The sequence below is a fragment of the Strix aluco genome, chromosome 2, assembly GCF_031877795.1.
Source record: "Strix aluco isolate bStrAlu1 chromosome 2, bStrAlu1.hap1, whole genome shotgun sequence".
NCBI classification, from domain to species: domain Eukaryota; kingdom Metazoa; phylum Chordata; class Aves; order Strigiformes; family Strigidae; genus Strix; species Strix aluco.
The window spans coordinates 109,442,243-109,461,079 of record NC_133932.1 but is presented as its reverse complement, the minus strand read 5'-3'; the positions used below and the strand labels follow the sequence as shown (position 1 = coordinate 109,461,079).

General features: G+C 36.5%; 1 protein-coding gene across 2 annotated transcripts in view; it reads left to right on the top strand.

Annotated features, from left to right (window-relative positions):
* The window catches only part of COG6 (component of oligomeric golgi complex 6), a 59,832-nt gene that overhangs the window by 1,554 nt on the left and 39,441 nt on the right, over positions 1-18,837 (top strand). For both annotated transcript variants that reach the window (XM_074815795.1, XM_074815794.1), the window contains exons 3-5: positions 628-699; positions 4,681-4,739; positions 17,256-17,367. In XM_074815795.1, the coding sequence (XP_074671896.1) occupies positions 628-699; positions 4,681-4,739; positions 17,256-17,367 (243 nt within the window). The remainder of the gene's footprint in view (positions 1-627; positions 700-4,680; positions 4,740-17,255; positions 17,368-18,837) is intronic.

Genomic DNA, 18,837 nt, shown 5'->3' with positions numbered 1-18,837 from the left:
AACTGGGGTTGTTTAGTCTGGAGAAGAGGAGGCTGAGGGGAGACCTCATTGCCCTCTACAACTACCTGGAAGGAGGTTGCAGAGAGCTGGGGATGAGTCTCTTTAACCAAGTAACAAGCGATAGGACAAGAGGAAATGGCCTCAAGTTGCGCCAGGGAAGGTTTAGACTGGATATTAGAAGCATTTCTGTACAGAACAGGTTGTTAGGCGTTGGAATGGGCTGCCTAGGGAGGTGGTGGAGTCCCCATCCCTGGAGGTGTTTGAGAGTCGGGTTGACATAGCGCTGAGGGATCTGGTGTAGTTGAGAACTGTCAGTGTTAGGTTAATGGTTGGACTGGATGATCTTCAAGGTCTTTTCCAACCTAGATGATTCTGTGATTCTGTGAAATTGTTTCATCGTTTGTTTCATTTGATGAAAATCCTGTGCAGAGAGAGGTGATGTTTCAAACAGATAAAATCCCAAGTGAATGCTGATCTTTAGAGGTGCATTCGTTCCATTGATTTACAGGGAGCCTAGAGCAACTATGTTCCTTGTAACTTGGGCATCTCATTTTGGTGGGATGAAGCTGGGCTTAGGCATGGCATTTCTGATTTAAAATACAATTAATGTTATTTGAACTTATTTAGGAGCTTGAGAGTATAAACGAAGATGTGCAAGCAATGAGCAGCTGCTGTGAAGATATGTCCAGTCGTTTGAAGGTAATATATAAGTACATGTGCTTTGTATATTTTTCCTTTTGAGGTGAGACTACTTTCTTTTAAAAAGATAAATAATTATTTTTAGGGATTAACAATGACATTGAGATGTTTCCATAGTATGCATATTATGTTACTTTAGGATATTAATATGTTTCTTTTTACTTATTTAGAAAATGTATGGAGGAAGTAATTTTAATTTCTTCCAAATTGCAATTCAGAATGCAGCAATATACTTATTTTGAGAATAGCAATGTGATATCCATTTGTGAGTGGAGAGAAAATATTTTATTAGATTGGATGTATGTGAGATTAAAGGGTTAATTATGTTTGTGTATTTCCATTTAAAATTCGTGCCTTCTGCATTGACTACATCTGTTACGTCTTCATATAAATCAAGTATATTTATAAGAAAGTATCTTGTAATCCAAAGAGGGAGACAAATCTAGTATGCCATCTTCATTCTATTGGTTTTGTTTCATAACATTGTCTTAAAATGCTGATATTCAACAAAAGCAGTTCTGTTTTGTATTAAGCCTGAATCCATAACATTCTAAGGCGGGTTAAAAGGTTGTGTTTTATAATGCATTACTAAATCTGGCTTGGTTTTAGTGTACAAGTTCAATATTGAGTACAGTGATGAGTTTAAAACGTTTATGGACACTGAGGTGTAGATGTTTTGCCAAACCAATCTGTTCTGAATATAGCACATAAATGAGAAAAAAATCCTATGAAAACAGTTGCTTTTTCCCCTCCTAATGTGTACGTGGGTATTTGAGATGGCCCCCTACTTAGATTAATAGGTTTCATAGTCATTGCATGTAATTCCCATAAGAACGCTTGTAGTTTGATGAACTTGCTCTGAAAAAGTGTGAGAGTACAGTGTAGCCCACTGCAGTACTTAATTTTCAGGTTTGGAAGGCAATGGGTAATGCACCTTGGGAGGTCTCAGATCTCTTTGAATACTGTTAATGTGGATGTATTCCCTAGTGCAGTTCAGGAACTGTTTGATTAAACTCTTAGATGTGGAAATGAGTCAAGTGTCCATGCAGATTTTTGCTCTAAAAGGCAGAAGTCTTTAGATCATGAAGTGTAACTATCATCTGTGATTTTTTTTTTTTTTCCCCGAGTAGAGCCACCCTGCAGTGATTTCTTTTTCTGTTAAAGTCAGTAGGTAGTTTTGTTCTGTGCCCCACATTAGGTTTCCTCTAAAGCCCTGCAGAACTCTTAACTTGTCTCAATTCAACCAATGTTTTCTTTGTATGAATGTAAATTAATAAACCCATGAACTAGCACTCAGTTGTCAAATACTTTATCTGTAATAGGATGTGAAGACTTGCAAGCATGTGCTTAAACTGAACAAGAAGAGAAAAATGAACTAAGAGTAGAGCAAATACAAGACACGAAAAGGAATATCTATAGCATATAGGGCAGAAAAGTGTGCTAAGAGAGCAGAACAAACACAAGATATAAAAGGGACTATATGTTGATAAGCCAAAAAGCTTTGTACCTTTTTTTATTTTGTAAGTTTATAATACCATCCAATGCAAATAACCAGATACTGTCAAATCTGATTTCAGGATAGTGACTTGATAAGAGCAATGACTGAAAGGGAGAGGAGGAGGCAAGTGCTAGAATGGGTTGAAGGATAATGAGAGTTTTAATTAGTATACTGAGGTGGGAAACAAGAGAAAAATATATTTTGGATCTGCAAGAAGTATCAAATATCAGCTTTCTGATTTTTCTGGCATGCCTGACTTTTCTGCCAGTTACCTTCTTTTGATTAGATGTAAGCTCTTACATTATGTACATGCAATAATAACAGTATGTGGCATGCATTTGAATGCATGTAAATAAAAACTGACTTCCTGATATATCTAGCTAGATCCAGAAAAACTGCTTTTCCTTCCTTTCTGCTGTCCTACCGTTAGCATTCTTCTTGGCAATTAGTACTTAAGTCCAGAAAGCACTGGAAAGGAAGCAAATGTCTTCTGTCTTTTTGCTTTATTAAAATTTGCAACTCTGAAGGAAGGGGAGAAAAAAAAAGTCTGGAATTAGTAGATTTCCATGCTGAATAGTTCAGGTCTACTCTTTTGTTGTAATAGTCTTTTTTTTTTGTTAGGCTGAAACATTGAAAATCAGTATTATTAAAAAAAAGTTTAAAATATGAATACATTAAAAAAAAAATATTATTTTTATATAAGATATAAAAAGCGTAAAGAGATCTTAAATTATTTTGGAACTACTAAATGTTCAGTAAATTCTGTCGAGCTTTTATTAAATTTGCATGCTAGTCCATAGTAGTTCCCTTTAGAAAATTCAGTAACTGTCACCTCAGCAGTGCCCGCTGTCTATATTTGTGGAACAGCTCAGGCTCCCTCTGATGACTGAAGTTGTACTTGAGTGGTTGCAGTCCTACTTTCACCTTTCAAAGCATTCTGTACTGTGACTGTTCTTCCATTGTAACTAATGTAGTGTGGCAGATAGAAAGGCCAAAATGAATCAGTGTGTGTATCTACTTGCACTAGACCTCTCACAGGTTTCAAGACTGGCATCCTCGTTTTGGCAAATGCTGTAATGTAGACCTGTAGAAATTATTCATGCAGAATATCTTTATAGCTGCTTTCACCTCTTCACTTGCAATGTTATTCTCTACTGAATGCATTTTGATTTCAGGATTATTTTTTTTGTTAAATCTTATTTTTCTGCCTAAATGATCACTGGTGATATCCAGTGGGAAACCAACAATTCCAGATGTCTTTTATCTTCTTGCTGAGCGATGAATTTCAGAACTCTTTAACTTCAGTTGCAGCAATGCCTTTAGTCATGCAGCTGCTGTCTCTAGCAGAATAGTTTCTGCATGGATATCTGTCCTGGTTCAGCTAGGATAGGGTTAAGTTTCCCCAGCAGTGGAGAGGGAGCTCTAGCCGGGTTATTTGACCTGAGGTCCGGGTGCCCAAGCGCGGGAAGAGCAGAGACAGTTTTTGTGTGGTTCGGTCCTCTCACTGCTGTATCTGTGTGGTATACCTCTTGTTCTGTTCATTGTTGTTACTGTTATTGTTGTTGTTCGGTTTGTTGTTGTTGTTACACTGTTGTATTAAATTTTTCCTTATCTCAACCCTGGGGTTTGTATTTCACTCCCTGCCCCGTCTGGTCCGAGGGTGGGGGAAAGGCAGCGGCAACGTGGTCTCGGGTCCTGGCAGGGCCTAAACCACCGCAATACCCTTGCATTGTCATCACTGAGCATTTAGGGCTATGATGAACTTAAGTGCATCGCTCTTAGAATTGTAGAATCATTCTTGTTGGAAAAGGCCTTTAAGTTCATCAAGTCCAACCACAAACTGAACACTGCTAAGTCCACCACTAAACCATGTCCCTAAGCGCCACGTCTACATCCTTTAAATACCTCCAGGGATGGTGACTCAACCACTTTCCTTGGCAGCCTGTTCCAGTGCTTGATAACCCTTTTGGTGAAGAATTTTTTTCTAATAATTTTTCTTGGTTCTTACAACCCTGTAAGCTGCTTGGACTGTAGAGCTAAACTTGCTTAGACCAGCAGAGCTGTATTCATGTGGTCTAAACTGTCTGTATGGACAGTGGTACTGGGCAGTTTCGCACCCAGAGGAACTTGTTTCATTTAGTAACAGTAAACAACTTACAGTGGATGGACAAACAAAATCAGAACTATTTCTAATATTTATAATAATGTTTTTCTATTAAGTATAAACTAGAAATCAACTGTATGTGAATATAAATGTATCTAAAGATGAAAATATATACGGATAAGGATATTAGTTTTTTTCATGCCTGAAAATAGGGAGAATTAATGAATACTTATTTTGAGAAGGCCTTTTGTTTCAAAGAGTACACTCAAAACTGCTTATAGTCAGAAAGCTTTAAAAGTATTACATATTTTAACGGTTGTGTAATACATTTGATATGTTTGTGTTTTTCACATGCTTAATGATTCTAATTGTATTCTAGGCAGCAAAGGAACAAACCCAGGACTTGATAGTAAAAACCACAAAACTCCAGGCAGAAAAGTATGTATACAACCTTATTTATTTCTTGAAGACATGACTGTACTGATGGAATTTTCTTCTAGATCTGATTCTGCCACTCTTTATTTTTCAATAGTAACTTTGGGGGTTTTTGTATTTGTACTTTGTTTTTAGCACTATCTGTGTTTGTAGCTCAGTTGGAATAAAATACTGAACTCTTTGTTTATTACTAGAAAATACAAAAAGGTAAGAATATGTGTTAGTGCTTGTTGCAATAAAAATTGGCCTTTCAGGGAAGAGAATCAGTTATACTGGTACAGCATTCTGAACATGGATGTGCTGTCAGTTGATAATGTAAGCTATATTGTTTTGTAACAGATAAGGACCTACTCAGTGTCTCATCAGTTTTACAGGCTTGTTGCTGTTGTTAATGTTTCATATCCAGTGGAAATCACTCTCTTGTTCAGGGACTGTATGTAGGAACAGAAAGTTGGATTATGACCTACTCTGCCATATTCAAAGCTAACTGTGAAATACGTAAGTGCTGTTTAATGAGCCTAACACAGGCCACTACTTCTCTTGGTTTTCCAACCTCTTGTGGAAAAAAAGATTTGTATTTTGCTCTTTTCAGTATTTTTATTCAGGGGAAGGGGATAATTGCCTATGACGGATTCAAGGAATCTTTCTTGGTTTTATGGCTAGGGTATCTGGTTTTACAGCTATAGGCTTTGTCAGTGTAGAAGAATGACTCTCCTTGCTTTATGAGCTTTCTTCTGAAAGTTATATACAGTTCACTGGAGATGAGAAATAATTATTTCCAATGATAAGTTTCTGGTAGAATTTATGGCTTTGGATAGCTCTGGGTGCACTTTCAAAATCAGTAGGTTGATGTTGTGGCCTTCAGTCAGATGTGGATTATGTCCTGTGAGAGTGTGAATGTGAAGTTAAGAGTGTAATCTGTACATGTTTTAAAAGTTGAATGTAGAATAACTGCATAAAATACAGTGCCAGTTGGTATAAAGTGAAGGATTTGGCAAAGTCACAGTTTAAGTCAATGAGCAGAAGTCAAGTCTTAGAAAATTTGTTATTTTAAATACAAGTATGTGAAGTAGTAGGACAGAGAAGTGATCATACTTTTTGTAGTCTCAAGAAAAGGAAAGCTGCTTTCATTCCTTGTTCTGAAGCAGAATGGAAGATATCAAGACCAATCCCAAGTGGTGTATGTCTAATTGGCCTTAAATTCCATTAAAGGAGATTATGCAGACTGTACGTCAGTACTTCTACAATATAGTCCTTACACAATAGTTTACTTAAAAGACTTTACGCTAATTCCTTTAAGAGACAGAACATCTCCCTAGTGTGAGGAGGAAAAAAGGTTTAGGAAGTAGCCTGTCCTTCTAAGGGTTTGTGTGACCTCAGAGTGCACATGTAGGAAAAAGTTCTCTTCTGAAAGACTGTTTTTTAAGTATGCCATGAAGTACCCACTAGCAGAAGCCAAACAATATTTGTGATCTTACAATATGATGGTTATGGAAGACTCTTAGTGCCATTTATTAACAAAATCAACTTTTTTCCTGACTAAACTTATGAAATATTTAAACAAAAGCTACAATGGGAAGGCTGTTTTGTTCCATTTGTGACACTTTAGTCATCTTTTAACTCATTAAATAACTGTTCTGATGTGTCGTTTTGGTTTACATCAGGCACATCAAGAGACATCTGCTACCAAATGTGAGGGGTTTCTTGAAAAGCTGAAATCTTGCCTACAGTCAGACAAAATAGACGTCTTAAATTGCTGATTCATTTAACTTAACAGGTGACATTTCTTAACCAGCAAGGGAGTAAATGGTGCAACTGGGAGGGCACGGCTTTTCTGTCTTCTGAGGGTTGTTGTAAAATGCTGTCTGATTGAAATGCAGGTATGAAAGCTTGATCCATTCAAAAAGAAGTCAATTGAAACAATGACTCTAAAGCAAGAACAGTCAGTCTAGAACAAGGCAGTAATTGCTGGGCATAATCAATTTTTAGAGTTCTTATAAAAAGATGTATCTCTTATTATTATTAGAAGCTGTCTTCAGATTTCATCAGTCCCAAATTTCTGTTTCTACTTTCTGTGGTTCTACCAGCTGTTTATTTTATGATAGACTTTTCACAAGAAAACATGAATTAGACAGAAGTTCCTTGAAGTTTAGGATAATGGGAATTGGTATTCAGATAGCACCGATGTAGTGGAATTTTCTGTGTAATTTTTTAGTTTAACATCAAAGTACTTTTTAAAAAACAAATCCGATTTTATGTACCACAGTGTTTGTGAGTTAAATTCTTAAATCAGTGCTGAGTAACGGAATGTTTTTAAACATTACCCTGAAAAATATTAGTCATCTTCTTCATTTTTGCATTCATTAGGTTCTGCTTTTGCAGATGATCGTTACTGAACATTTTTAAATAGTGAGATAGAAAATGTCATTTTGCTGAGCCAGTTGTTTACACTGTCCTTAAGGAAAGTTATTTTGATTCTGCCCTTCTCACTGAGTACTACATTAAGTCGTCATCTGTTTTCTCGGTCTTTAGTCATTTTTAAAAAATAACTTCAGAAATTATTCTGATTTGCAGTCAGTGATTTGCTGTGCGATATTGGTCAAAAAAGAAGGTCTTCTGTTATAAATGTTTAGCATTTATCAGATTTACTTTAGCTGACCATGTTTTCATGGGAGGAAAATGTTATGATTTGATTCAATGTTCTGAAGCTGAAGGGAGACAGTAAACTTTCAGATGCATTTCATGCATTTATGGTATTTGGAGATTTAGATTTTTTTAAAAATACTTAATATTTTGTATTTGATATTTTAGGGAAGATGGGCTGCTGTCTTCACTCAGTATGGTGAAGATAGAAAGTTACTTAGGCAAATAATTGAGTTTGTATTTCACAGCTTTTTATTCCCTTCATTTTGAAGGAATACGTTAGCTCTGGCTTTGATGAAATATGTCTAGTTGTCTTTCTGTAAGAGTCTTAAAGCTTTCAGTAAATGACAGGTGGAACCTTTGGCTTGGGTAAACCCTCTTCATGCCTGGTCAGTTCTCATGGAAAGTAAATTTTATTATATCAAGTTTAAAGCAAACTGCAATTAAAAGAACAGAATGTTCACTTCAAAACCAGCGAAAGAAAAGTCAATAGCCAAGGTCTTTTTGATTGGAGTTGTAACTTTATTCCCCTAGCTACACAAAGCAAATAAAGGAAAGATTGAAGTAGTAAGTCAACTATTTTCTTACATTGCAACATATTTTGCCCTTGCAAATGTAAATATCTCCTCAGAAATTTTTCCCTGTGTGGCATTTGAACCTGTGTAGTGGGGCTTTTTTAATCAAGAACTGCATGATAGCAGTGAAGAATAGTTTCCCAAAGATGCAGAGTGACCATGGGAACTGAGTATGAGGATGAACATTTTAAGTAAGAATGCTTGTTCGTGCTTTCATCCTTGTGCATACTCTTTCTCTTCTGCAGTACTTGCAAAGGAATGGCTGTCTTGGTGGTTCTGTGCAGTTACTAGGTTTCTTATACTAAGTAGTTTTTGCATTGTATCATCACCTATATAATTAGATGGGGTTCAAGATGATTTTCAGTTTCCTAAGCTTCTTACCTGAACTCTTTGTTGGTCATCCTAGTCTCTCAGATTTGTGGTTTGAAGGTATAGTGGTCCACCTGCATTATCCTGTAGGTAACCTGATGAGCTATTTGGGACTTCCTATGTTGGTAAAATGTATGATTTAAGGCACTTGGTTAAATAGGGTAGAAAAGAAGATGCTTGTTTCAGATTTAAGTTAAAACTCCTACATTCTCAGGTTGTTGCTTTGCAGTGTTGTTTTCCTTGTAAACTTGGTTTGTGAGCTTTAGACTTGATATAGCATAAATGCTACAGTATGTTACTTAGATAATGAATTAAAAAAGTAATCTTTCATTAATACAATTGCGTTTTTTTTATTTGTGAATATTGTTAGAGATGGTGCATTTCTTTGGTCAGTTAGGTTGCTTGTTTTGAATTTATTTTCTCTGTAAAGACTAGTTAAAACTACTGTATGTTAGAAGCAGAACACTGTTAAGCAGATTCCATAATTTAAATATAGGAACCAGCATGGGTTTTTTCCCCTCTTCTCTCCTTAAGATTGAGACTTACCACAACTTAGTAGAGCCATGTAGCGTGTAATAAAGTAGTCCAAACCATTCAACCCATCTCTCTATAGCAAGGTTAATTTATTGCTGTTCAATAATGTGGTGTCTTGATTAGAATGTTTGTTTTAATGTATTGTGTAACAAACTGTGATAATAAAGAAAAATTGAGGTAGTTACTTTAGACAATTTCTGTGAATTGTTAAAAATCCACTTCAGTGTCTTCACTAGGTTTCTATATATTTACTTGAGCACACTAATATGGCTTTCAGGTTGCATTAGGCTTTTTATGTGTATTAATGAGGAGATTAGTTTGTTTTCAAACAACATCTGCTGCATTTTAAAAGATGTGGGTTTGTTTATTGCTATTGCTAATAGGCTGACAGAAAAAGGATCTTGTTCCTTGAAGTGAGATTTTAATAAAAGCTTCCTGTGACTTATTGGTTCTCTTATTATACCTGAGTTTAGTTCCTTTTTTTCCTTTGTGTGAAACTAAAAACCTACTTGCAACGCTAAACTACTTCACCTTGCTTTGGTGTCTGTAGTTCAGTAGTTCCCAAACCAGAGAAATAAGAGTCTGTTCCAAAATACTGTATGCAGAATGCCAGAAGCCTGGCTTCATAGTAGTTCTACCAGCCACTTAATGGTAAGGTATTGTGCAAGATTGTTGTTGAGGTTAGCCACAAATGACAGTCGTGAATCTAACAATTGAAGAAAGAGACCAGAAGGTAATAGTTACAACATTAATTCTTATAAAATTAAATAAGAGTGATTATGTGAGTGTATGTATATGCTCAGGGAGATCACAGAAAATAAGCCTGCAGAAATAGTAAATTGGTGAGAGTTGGAAGTAGTTTTCTGAAACTAATGAAAGCTGTATGGAAGACTGGGAATGGAAATGGCTTGGACAGATATTTTTTGAGTCAGGCTAAAGTTTCAGAACTTTAATTGAGATTATGTACTTGAACAGCTTTATACATTATCTTGTTTTGCTAGCTTCTATTAATTGTGTTGTTAGAGCAAAATGTGTGTTTTGATGTCAGTCCTTATTGTGCTGAATCTGGAAAATCAGTTTCTGTGGCACTAGGATTGTTCACTTTTTTAAAATACAGTTAAATATGATTCCTACACATATTTTGGAATGCAGCAGTGTGTACTTCAATTTATTTTAATTGAATTGCATTCAGGCTTGCCCTTTATTTAAATTCAACAAACTGTTCTTGGAGTTCAGTGAACGATTTGACTGTCACCTCTGTGTTCAATACAAGGTCAGAAGTCTTCAGCAAAATGTTTCTTAGTGAACATCTGCTGCTTGAGTAGCACTACGCTACAGATCTCGTGCTTGTCTGTTGCTGGTGCTTTTTTCCTTTTTAAAGAAATATCTTTTTTGTCGTAATCAGTTTGGAAATGATGTAGGAAGTTCAGCAGTATTTGTAGCAGGTTAGAGAGGTTTGCTTTCATCAGCGTGTGCTGAGAAAAGTGGTTACCTGGTGGTTTGCACTGATGAGATGTATTGCATGTCTTGACCTTTTGAAACTTGTTATTACACTTATTCCTGTGAATATGCTTCATGAGAGAAAGCAGTGATTACCCAAACTGAATTATAATTCGATGTGGGGGATGGTGAAGGCTTGAAATTCTGAGGCTGATTTTCTTTCCTGATTTGCAACAAAGTAAAACATGGGTAACAGGGCATAACACAGGAATCAAAACAGCTAAAATGGATCTGAAAAAAACCCCAACTAATTTGTGACATTTTAGCCATGACCAGCAAGAGAAAGTGCAAAGCCTTATTTCCTGACAGCTTTTCTACCTGGCAACCATGTACTCTGTTGAGGCATGAAGTACTCTTGATCACTATGAAATGAGGTATGGTCTTACAGGTGGAGAAACTTTAATCGGAAGTGCAGCATCAGTTACACGATACCATTCCTGACAGATGTTTGTCTAATCTGTTCTTAGAAGAAAAGCCCAGGAACAGAGAGCCCATGATCTTCCCTGGAAATTGATTTTGGTTCTTTATTGTTTTCCTACTATCTGATTTAGTTCTCCTTTTGCTGCTGGTTAAGCTCATTTGTTCTGATCTTATTCCAGGTGGATATAGAGAACAGCATGTTATTTTCATGCCTTTGGCAACATTTTTGAATTTGATGGCAAATTTGAAGCTAGACTAAGCAGGCCCCTTTCAAATGTCTTTATATCAGATTGTATAAAAGAGACACTGAAGATTATCAGTCTATTTGGTATAACAGTATCAACTTGCTAACTTCTGCAGTATGGAAAAGAATCTATTCAGTGGAAATACTCCTTCACAAGTTAGAAACCATATCTTGTGTTTTAACCATTGCTAAACACTGGTTTACCTAGTAAGTATATATATGACATGATTGCTGAGAAGTTTTGCATTTGAAAATTACTTATCCAGACTGTTCTGTAGATACATACCAATGATGTTTATGGGAAGCCTGATCGGTATGTAAGTAGAAAATGACTGAATTCTATGAATTTATTTACAGTATGTAAGCTTTTTTATTCTAGTGTTTAGTAATCTGTTTGGCAAGGTTTGAGTCATTTCAGTGCAGTTAGTATCTTTTATTGCTGAACTTTTGATTTAGCCTTTTTGATTTTTACCTGTTTAGAGCAGAATGGCAGGGCTGCAGCATTGCAGGCTAGCTGTCTTTAGATAGGGATTACAGATGGGAAAAGCCTTCTAAATTCAAGTCCATTCTCCTGCTGCCAGCTATCATTTGCATGATGATTTTCCTAAACTCATCAACTGTTCAACATATAACTAAGAGAATTATTTTTGCATTTTGTACTTGTTGTTCTTGGAACACTTACCTCAAAAGATTGTTCTTTCTAGTAAAAGCCTTTCCCTAATTTCCAACCTAGTTCTTGGATATAAATTGTCTGTTTTCTCATCTTGTCCTTTATGAGAAGAGATGAAGGAAGCTCTTAAGATAAATTAGGTTCTCCATTCCCATGATCATCGTGCTAGCTCTGGTCTAATGGGAGTCCATTGTTCTTGAACACAGATGATCAGGATTGGGATATCTTTTCCAGATGAGGTCTCACTAAAGCCTTCTGTAATATTACAGCTATTTTCTTGTATCCTAGGAACGTTAGACAATTCACTGTAATTTTCTGTGCCTTCCTATTTCTAATTAAGGAGAAAATTTCATAATTATATTCTGTGATGGAATTGGTCACTGAATACCTTCTCACAGTATTTCGTTTCTCCTTTAATAAAAGATGTGTTTGACAGACAAAATGTAGAATAAAAACACTTGTTCTCAGCAATTACAAATGCATTTTTGCACCTTGTACTTAAGGATGGTTTCCTAACACTTACTTGTGTGAAGATATTTTGTTATATAGTATTGTATATTTGCCTTCCACAAAAACCATCACAGAAAAATAATTTTTCCAGCTGCTGCTGAAAAGCATTTATACATGTCTGTTAAGGATGGTATTTCTTTGTGAGTTAGAAATACTCCATCTCTCTAAGGCTTTAAAAGTCTGTTGAATCCTCAGTACAACAAATTGAAAGTAATTTTAGAATGTGCTGCTATGACTTGTCCTAGGTGAAGGACAATCTATGAATTCTGTGAAATTCTGTAAAAGGAAGCTAGCAGATTTTTGTGCAGTATTTGGTGGCAAGATAAAATTAAACTTTGGAAAAGCCTGTTACTCCTCCAGCTCATTTTTTGAGCTGTCTAGGTGATAATCCTAACAAACAGTGCACGTTTGTATTTCGTTCAAGGGAGAAGTGCATGAAGTGCATAGTTTTCCCAGCCTTTTGAGTTCTTTTGCAAAAGAATTCTGTCTCCCTGGTAACGATTAAAACTGGGGAAATTGCTCTTTGTTGGAGTCCCGGCCCCCACTCAAGCTCCAAAGTCTACCAGTGCTTGGCACTTCCCCCTTTGCATCGGTGCAGTGTTCCCATGATCTGTTAACAGTTTTGTTCCTTTATGCAGGGATAACTCTGTAAAAGAAAAAAAACAACTGTCAGATAACAGCACAGTGTTTCCTCTACTGTACTGCACTTGCTTAGGACACAATTTAGAAATTATTATGTCTGTAGAAAGGCCAGTGGGTCTTGACATGTCCAAGTGCTGCACAGGTACTGACTGCTGTGGGTGATATGTAAGATGGCCTTACTCTAGCTTTTGTTGTTACTTGCATTGTGTTTTGCATAGCACTTATTGCAGTGAAATAACCATAGCAAACTTGAGTGATATTTTAATCCATTTCTCTGCTTTAATAAGATTAAAATGAAATTGGTTCAAAAAATAAAAATTGAATAGCCGTGTGAAGGTATTGGTGTCATTAATGCTGTATACAACCAGGTAGAAGTCAAGGGTACATAGCACTTCATGTTTTGTTCCTGATCCATCATCTAGGATATAGGATCTCTTTCTCATGCAGACTGATAACTAAGGCAACTTTCATAGCCAGTATAAGCAGATGTGGCTAACCTGGGTGTTGAAACTGAGTAGCTTGTTGAAATCCTATGTCCTTTGTAAAGAGCCCAAAAGAAATAGCTTTATCAAAATTCAGAAACGTGATTTTAGGTTTAGGATAGATGTTTCTCACCACCTCCAGATCACTATCTCGAGAAAGATAGATGAAGCATTGCTGCCACCTTGAGGTTGTTATCTTGTGTTTATATTGTGAAACTTCTAACTAGCCAGTATTTTAGAGTTTGATATATTGACTCTGGTTTATAAAAGTGAATTATTGGGAATGTGCAGAATGGGTCAGTGAGCAGTTACGGCAGGTGTTAGCCAAAGACACAGCCACAGATGAGAGTGCCTTTAAAGCATGATATTTGACTGAACCTTGTTCTCTGTAGCAGCAAAAAAGCAACAGAGGGAGGACTGTGCAGAGTGAGGACATGCAGGCAGAGAGAGATTGACTAGTGAGATCTGCTCGTGTTTGTAACCCCAGGAGTGAAGGGGATGCAGAATTCCAGCAGGGACTAACGAGTGTTCTGTTTGTAGGGTTCCTGACTCTGGTCCTTGTTCTTTGAAAGTCTACAACCCTGATTCCAATAAATCTGCAAAGCAAACTGAAAAACTGTTATACCCAGTATATTGCACTTCTTAAAATCAGACCTTCCCCTGCCCCCATTTTGGTGAAAGTATACATTCAAAAAAATCTGAAAAACAGGAGATAATAGTAAATGGAGATCTTCTGTAAGAGCACTTAAAAGGTTATGCACTCAGGAGATACACAGGAGAAACAGAAAAGTTTCTCAACATCCCATCTGCTCCTGTGTTTGTGGGAGATCTTGTTTCAGTTGAAACCAAAGAAGGTCTTCCATTTGCTTTCTCTAGTCTCTTTCCTACCTTCCTTCTTTTCTCTAAAGAGAGGGATAATCCAGTGTAAGTATTTTCAGCTTTGTGGTTTTATATTAAATTGAGATTTCCATCACAAGAGGAGAGACTCAGAGCAACTATTAAATAAAGTTAAATTACTAAATTACATTGTCAGTTGTTTCAACCAAATCCAGTGATGGTGATGTTGATGGATTAGACTTCCTCAGCACAATGGTGTGAAACAGGAATGTGCTGTTGAAAGCACCATCATTGGGTAAAATTCTAAGTGGTGTTGCCTGATTTTCAATTTGAGTAGCTATGTCATATGCCTCTAGGTTTTTGGGGGGGTTGAGAGGGGACAGTCATAATATTTTTTTATTATTGCTATTATTTGTTGTAACTGACTGTTGAAATGACCTTTTTATACCTCAGAAGAGTTCTGAAGTGTAGTTTTCATGAGCAGTTTCATAGCAGCAGTGAATTAAGTAGTTACTGCCCCCTTGCCTCTGGCAGCTTGCTGTGCTGGCACACCCTTTAGTACAGGGCGTGTGCTCGTACAGAATTTAGTACTCCACAGTCCGTTAGTACAGGCCTGTGGTAAACTGAACTAGAGAATACATATAACCTTCACCCAAAAGAAATAAATAAAATAAAACCTTCTTACTTTTTCCTACCAGATTTCTTCTCTGATCTGACTCACTACATGATAGTATAAACAACAGTTCTGGCATGGTGGAAGGGCAGTAGAGGGCAGGGATGACCAGGGATGACTGGGGCAGCCTAAGCAGCTGGCATGGCTCAGGTTTCATTGCAATGCTGGAATACATTACTACAGAGCAGACCTGATCCATCTTTCATCTGTGTTGTGAGAATGGCATAGTTATCAGAAATTCTCTCACAAGCCTAATAATTAAAAATACTCTTTTGTTAATATCCTCCTGTCTGTTAATTCTTGTGAGTATGTTTCGCAGACAGCTTCTCTTGCTATTTTTTTCCTCTGTCTCCAGTTGAAGTTACACCATGGCTTCCTCTCTTCAGATTTTATCACCTAATCTTCGTGCTGAAAATTTACTGAATGTGTTCAAAATGGTATTCTTCTATTCTGCTTCCACTGTGTTGACCTCCTATGTCAGAAAAGCGTATCAGTGGGGCTGGAAAACAGTGCCAGGTCTGTTTAGGTTTGAAGATAGTCTTTTGTGTCCTCTCCCCAATACAAGAGCTTTAGATAAAGTTATTAAAAGAGAAGATGGGGCCACTTCAATCCCTTCAGACCCATCACCTCAGACATCTCCCCTCTCTGCCTCCAGTCTTCTGGTACTTTCCATTCTCTCTTAAATCTCTCTCTCCCTGTGCCCCATTCTGTGTGCTAGAAAACTGACTCCACCTCCTTGCCAAACCATTGTGATGCTTCTCAATCTCTTTCCTCTCTTCCAAATACCTTTTCTTTCTTCCTCTACCTGCATTTTCTTGTTTTCAAGCTGTGTATGCACTCTTGAGCCCTTTCTTTTTAGACTTCTTCCGTGTTCTTCCTCACTTTCAGTGAGCTACCACTAGATTACTTGGAAAGTGCTATAATTTTTCATGGATGCATCTGCTGTTTAGTTGGCCAAAATGCTCCTCTCTCACTCTTGTTCCTTCCCTGAGAAACATTCAGCTTCATGGAGACCCTGAATCTGCAATTGTAGAGGAAATTAAATAGATTGATTTTAAGCATTACAAAACTGTTAAAGTAAAGGCAAAATAGCCACATCTGCATAAGACCCTGGGGAAACCTGACTTACCAGTTAGATATGGTATTAAAGCATATAAGGTTTTGGTTTTCCTTTTTGTTTAGGTGTCTTCTGTGTAACTCCAAGTACTGGGTTTCCTTCCTCTTTGATCTTCATAAATGTAACTGTTAAAACACTGTTGGATTTTATATTCCCCTCCTCCTTGCTGTTCAGTATGCTAGAGCACTGACAATTGCAAAACATTTAATCTGATCTCTAAAAGAGTTTGTGGAACAGCAGGATGGGAAGGTCATCCATGTTTACAGAAGGGAAGCCAGTTTTCTGTGCTTCTTCAGCTGAATGAAGTCCAGACACTAGCTGAATAGTAGAGAAGGGGTAAATAAATAAAAGTGTACTTTTCAAGCTTTGATCTTGCCAGGAAATTTAATTATTGTAGTCAGTAGTAGAAGTGTGCTTGCCTGTCTTACCACCCTATAATAACAGTGTATTTATCTTGCAATAATTACATTGGAAGCTGAAATAGTCTTAAAGTAATTGAGCCTTATTCTTCTACAAATAACTAATTAGTGTCTTCTCAATGTCCTGAAAATTAGTCTCTATTTCCTGGAATGCTGTGTGCTCAAACCACAGTTTGAGCAAATTTTCTGTTGCTACAGGAATTCCAGTCCCTTCCTGTGCAATAAAACTGTATTTATTTGTGTCCTGTGGTTGTAAGGTGTGTGACAAAACATGTGCAAAAAGATGCTGTCCACAAGATGGCGTTTGCATGCTACATCCCTGAGGTGTTTATTTCAGGGAGGGTAATCAACAAGAGAATTAGCCATTACATTTTGATTGCTTGGGAGATTAGTGAATTTGTATCCGAACTGTATGTTATTAAAAAGAAATGGATCTGTTCCACAGAAAAGTAGATTTATCTAATGATCATTTTCTCAGTTGGTTGCTACAGCTTTTTGTATCCCTGAAAACATGAGCTGAAACTCCATTCTTTCCTTGATGAATTTAAAAGGAAATAACTGCAAGCATTGCAACTGTACAAGCACAAAGTACTTGGGTTAGATAACTTGTGATATAAATGCTAAAGGAATATTTTTTAAAAAAATTTATCAGTTTTCAAATGTGCTAACTTATCTTTCTATTGTCTTTACTCAGTAATTTATGTAAGCTTAATAGAAAATTGTATGTGAAGATGGAACACAAGTGTTTTCTGGCAAGAATGTACTATTAGAATTTAGTAAAACTGATTTCTAATGCTAATTATATTTCCAAGAGTATGAATATGCAAAATAAATCTGAGATAAGCATAAAAAGTTAATGTTCTCTTCACTTTGTTTTATTACAGTCAGAGACTAGAAATGAAAGCACAAGTTGCAGACGCATTCATAGCAAAATTCCAGCTGACACCAGATGAAATGAACCTCCTTCGAGGCACAAAAGATGAGCCAATTACTGAGGTAGCTCAATGAACATTAAAAGCTTTGCCCTGAACTAAAATGTAGAAGTGTCCTAGCTGAATTGTACGTGAGATCTTATCAGTTTGTAATTTATTTTCTTATGGAAGAATGTACCTTTTAACAGAATGGTGAATTTCTGATGAGTTTGAGATGTGCAATGAAAGATTCAAGTAACAAAATCAACATTAAATTCTAGTTTGTGTAATGAGTTTAAGGGGCAAATGAGCTATCATGTGGTTCTGCACTTCAAAAAGACCTTTATGAAGTCTGAATTTTCAGTGAAGATGTTTTAAAACTTCATCACACTCAAATAAAGCAAGTGAGAAATTTACAGTGCTTGAGTAATATGTAGTACTGCCCTTGTGCATGTGTGTGTGCGTTTTGCATATGCATGTATATAGGTATTCAGTGATTTGAAACAATATAAACTGAGACTTTCCCTCATTATTGTTTGGTTGATGAAGATATCAGGTGCTGATTGACTTTTAGCCACCTTCCAGAACAAGTTTTGAATATGTTTATGGTTTGAATAAGAAGGCACATTGTTTTGTAGTAAAAGCAAACTGAATAATGAGAGAATTGAGTACACTTCATAGATTTTTACTATTGTAGTTGCATAGAAACCTTCACTTAAATGTAGACGACCTACTGAGACATACTACCTGGTTTCCACAGGCATCCTGTTTGCAGTTAAAGCATTATGAAAGATATGGAACAGATAACCATAAACAGTGCTAATGAAAGCATAAATGGAATGTGTTAAATGATTGTGCACTTGAGTAATTGCTGTATGCCTTTGTACCAACTATTACTGTGAAAGAACATTCAGGTTTCTAAAAACTCTACCCCAGCTGAAACCAGGTCAACATGTTGCAGGGAACAATGACAGCAATGCTGTGCCATTTATTCAGTGCTTCGCTTGCAGTAGAATGAGGATTAGGCCTTTTGATACTTTGATCTGTCTAAAAAATGTGCAGAAGTAACTGAAATGGCAGACTTCAGTAAAATAGTGTGTGCTTTTCCCCTATGAGAGAATCAACCAGTGTGTTTAAAACATTTTTAGTCAGGCATCTGTTTTGGCAATTTTTTTTTTTTTTTTTTTTTTTTCCTGAAGGAAGAGTGATTTGGGTTTTTATAAACATGATCTTCAACACAGTTGATGCAAGGCAGTAGGTGAAATCAGTGTCCTACTTCACTTAGAGTAAGTTTTACATGACTTGAGCCAGAACGAAACTCTGCTTTCCTGAGGCAAACTGTGTTTAAGTCACAAAAGATACAACAAACAGTTATATCTGAATTAGCTAGTTTCCTCCGTGATGTTTGAAAGATTACTTCATAATAAGACGTGTTTGAAAATGTTGGTGGATTTTTGTTTGCTATCTGGAGCAGTAACAAAATAACCTTTTTGGCCATATATCCATGCCTTCTAAGGGTTTTTTTTCTTCACTGCCACTGATATTCAGAGGGGAA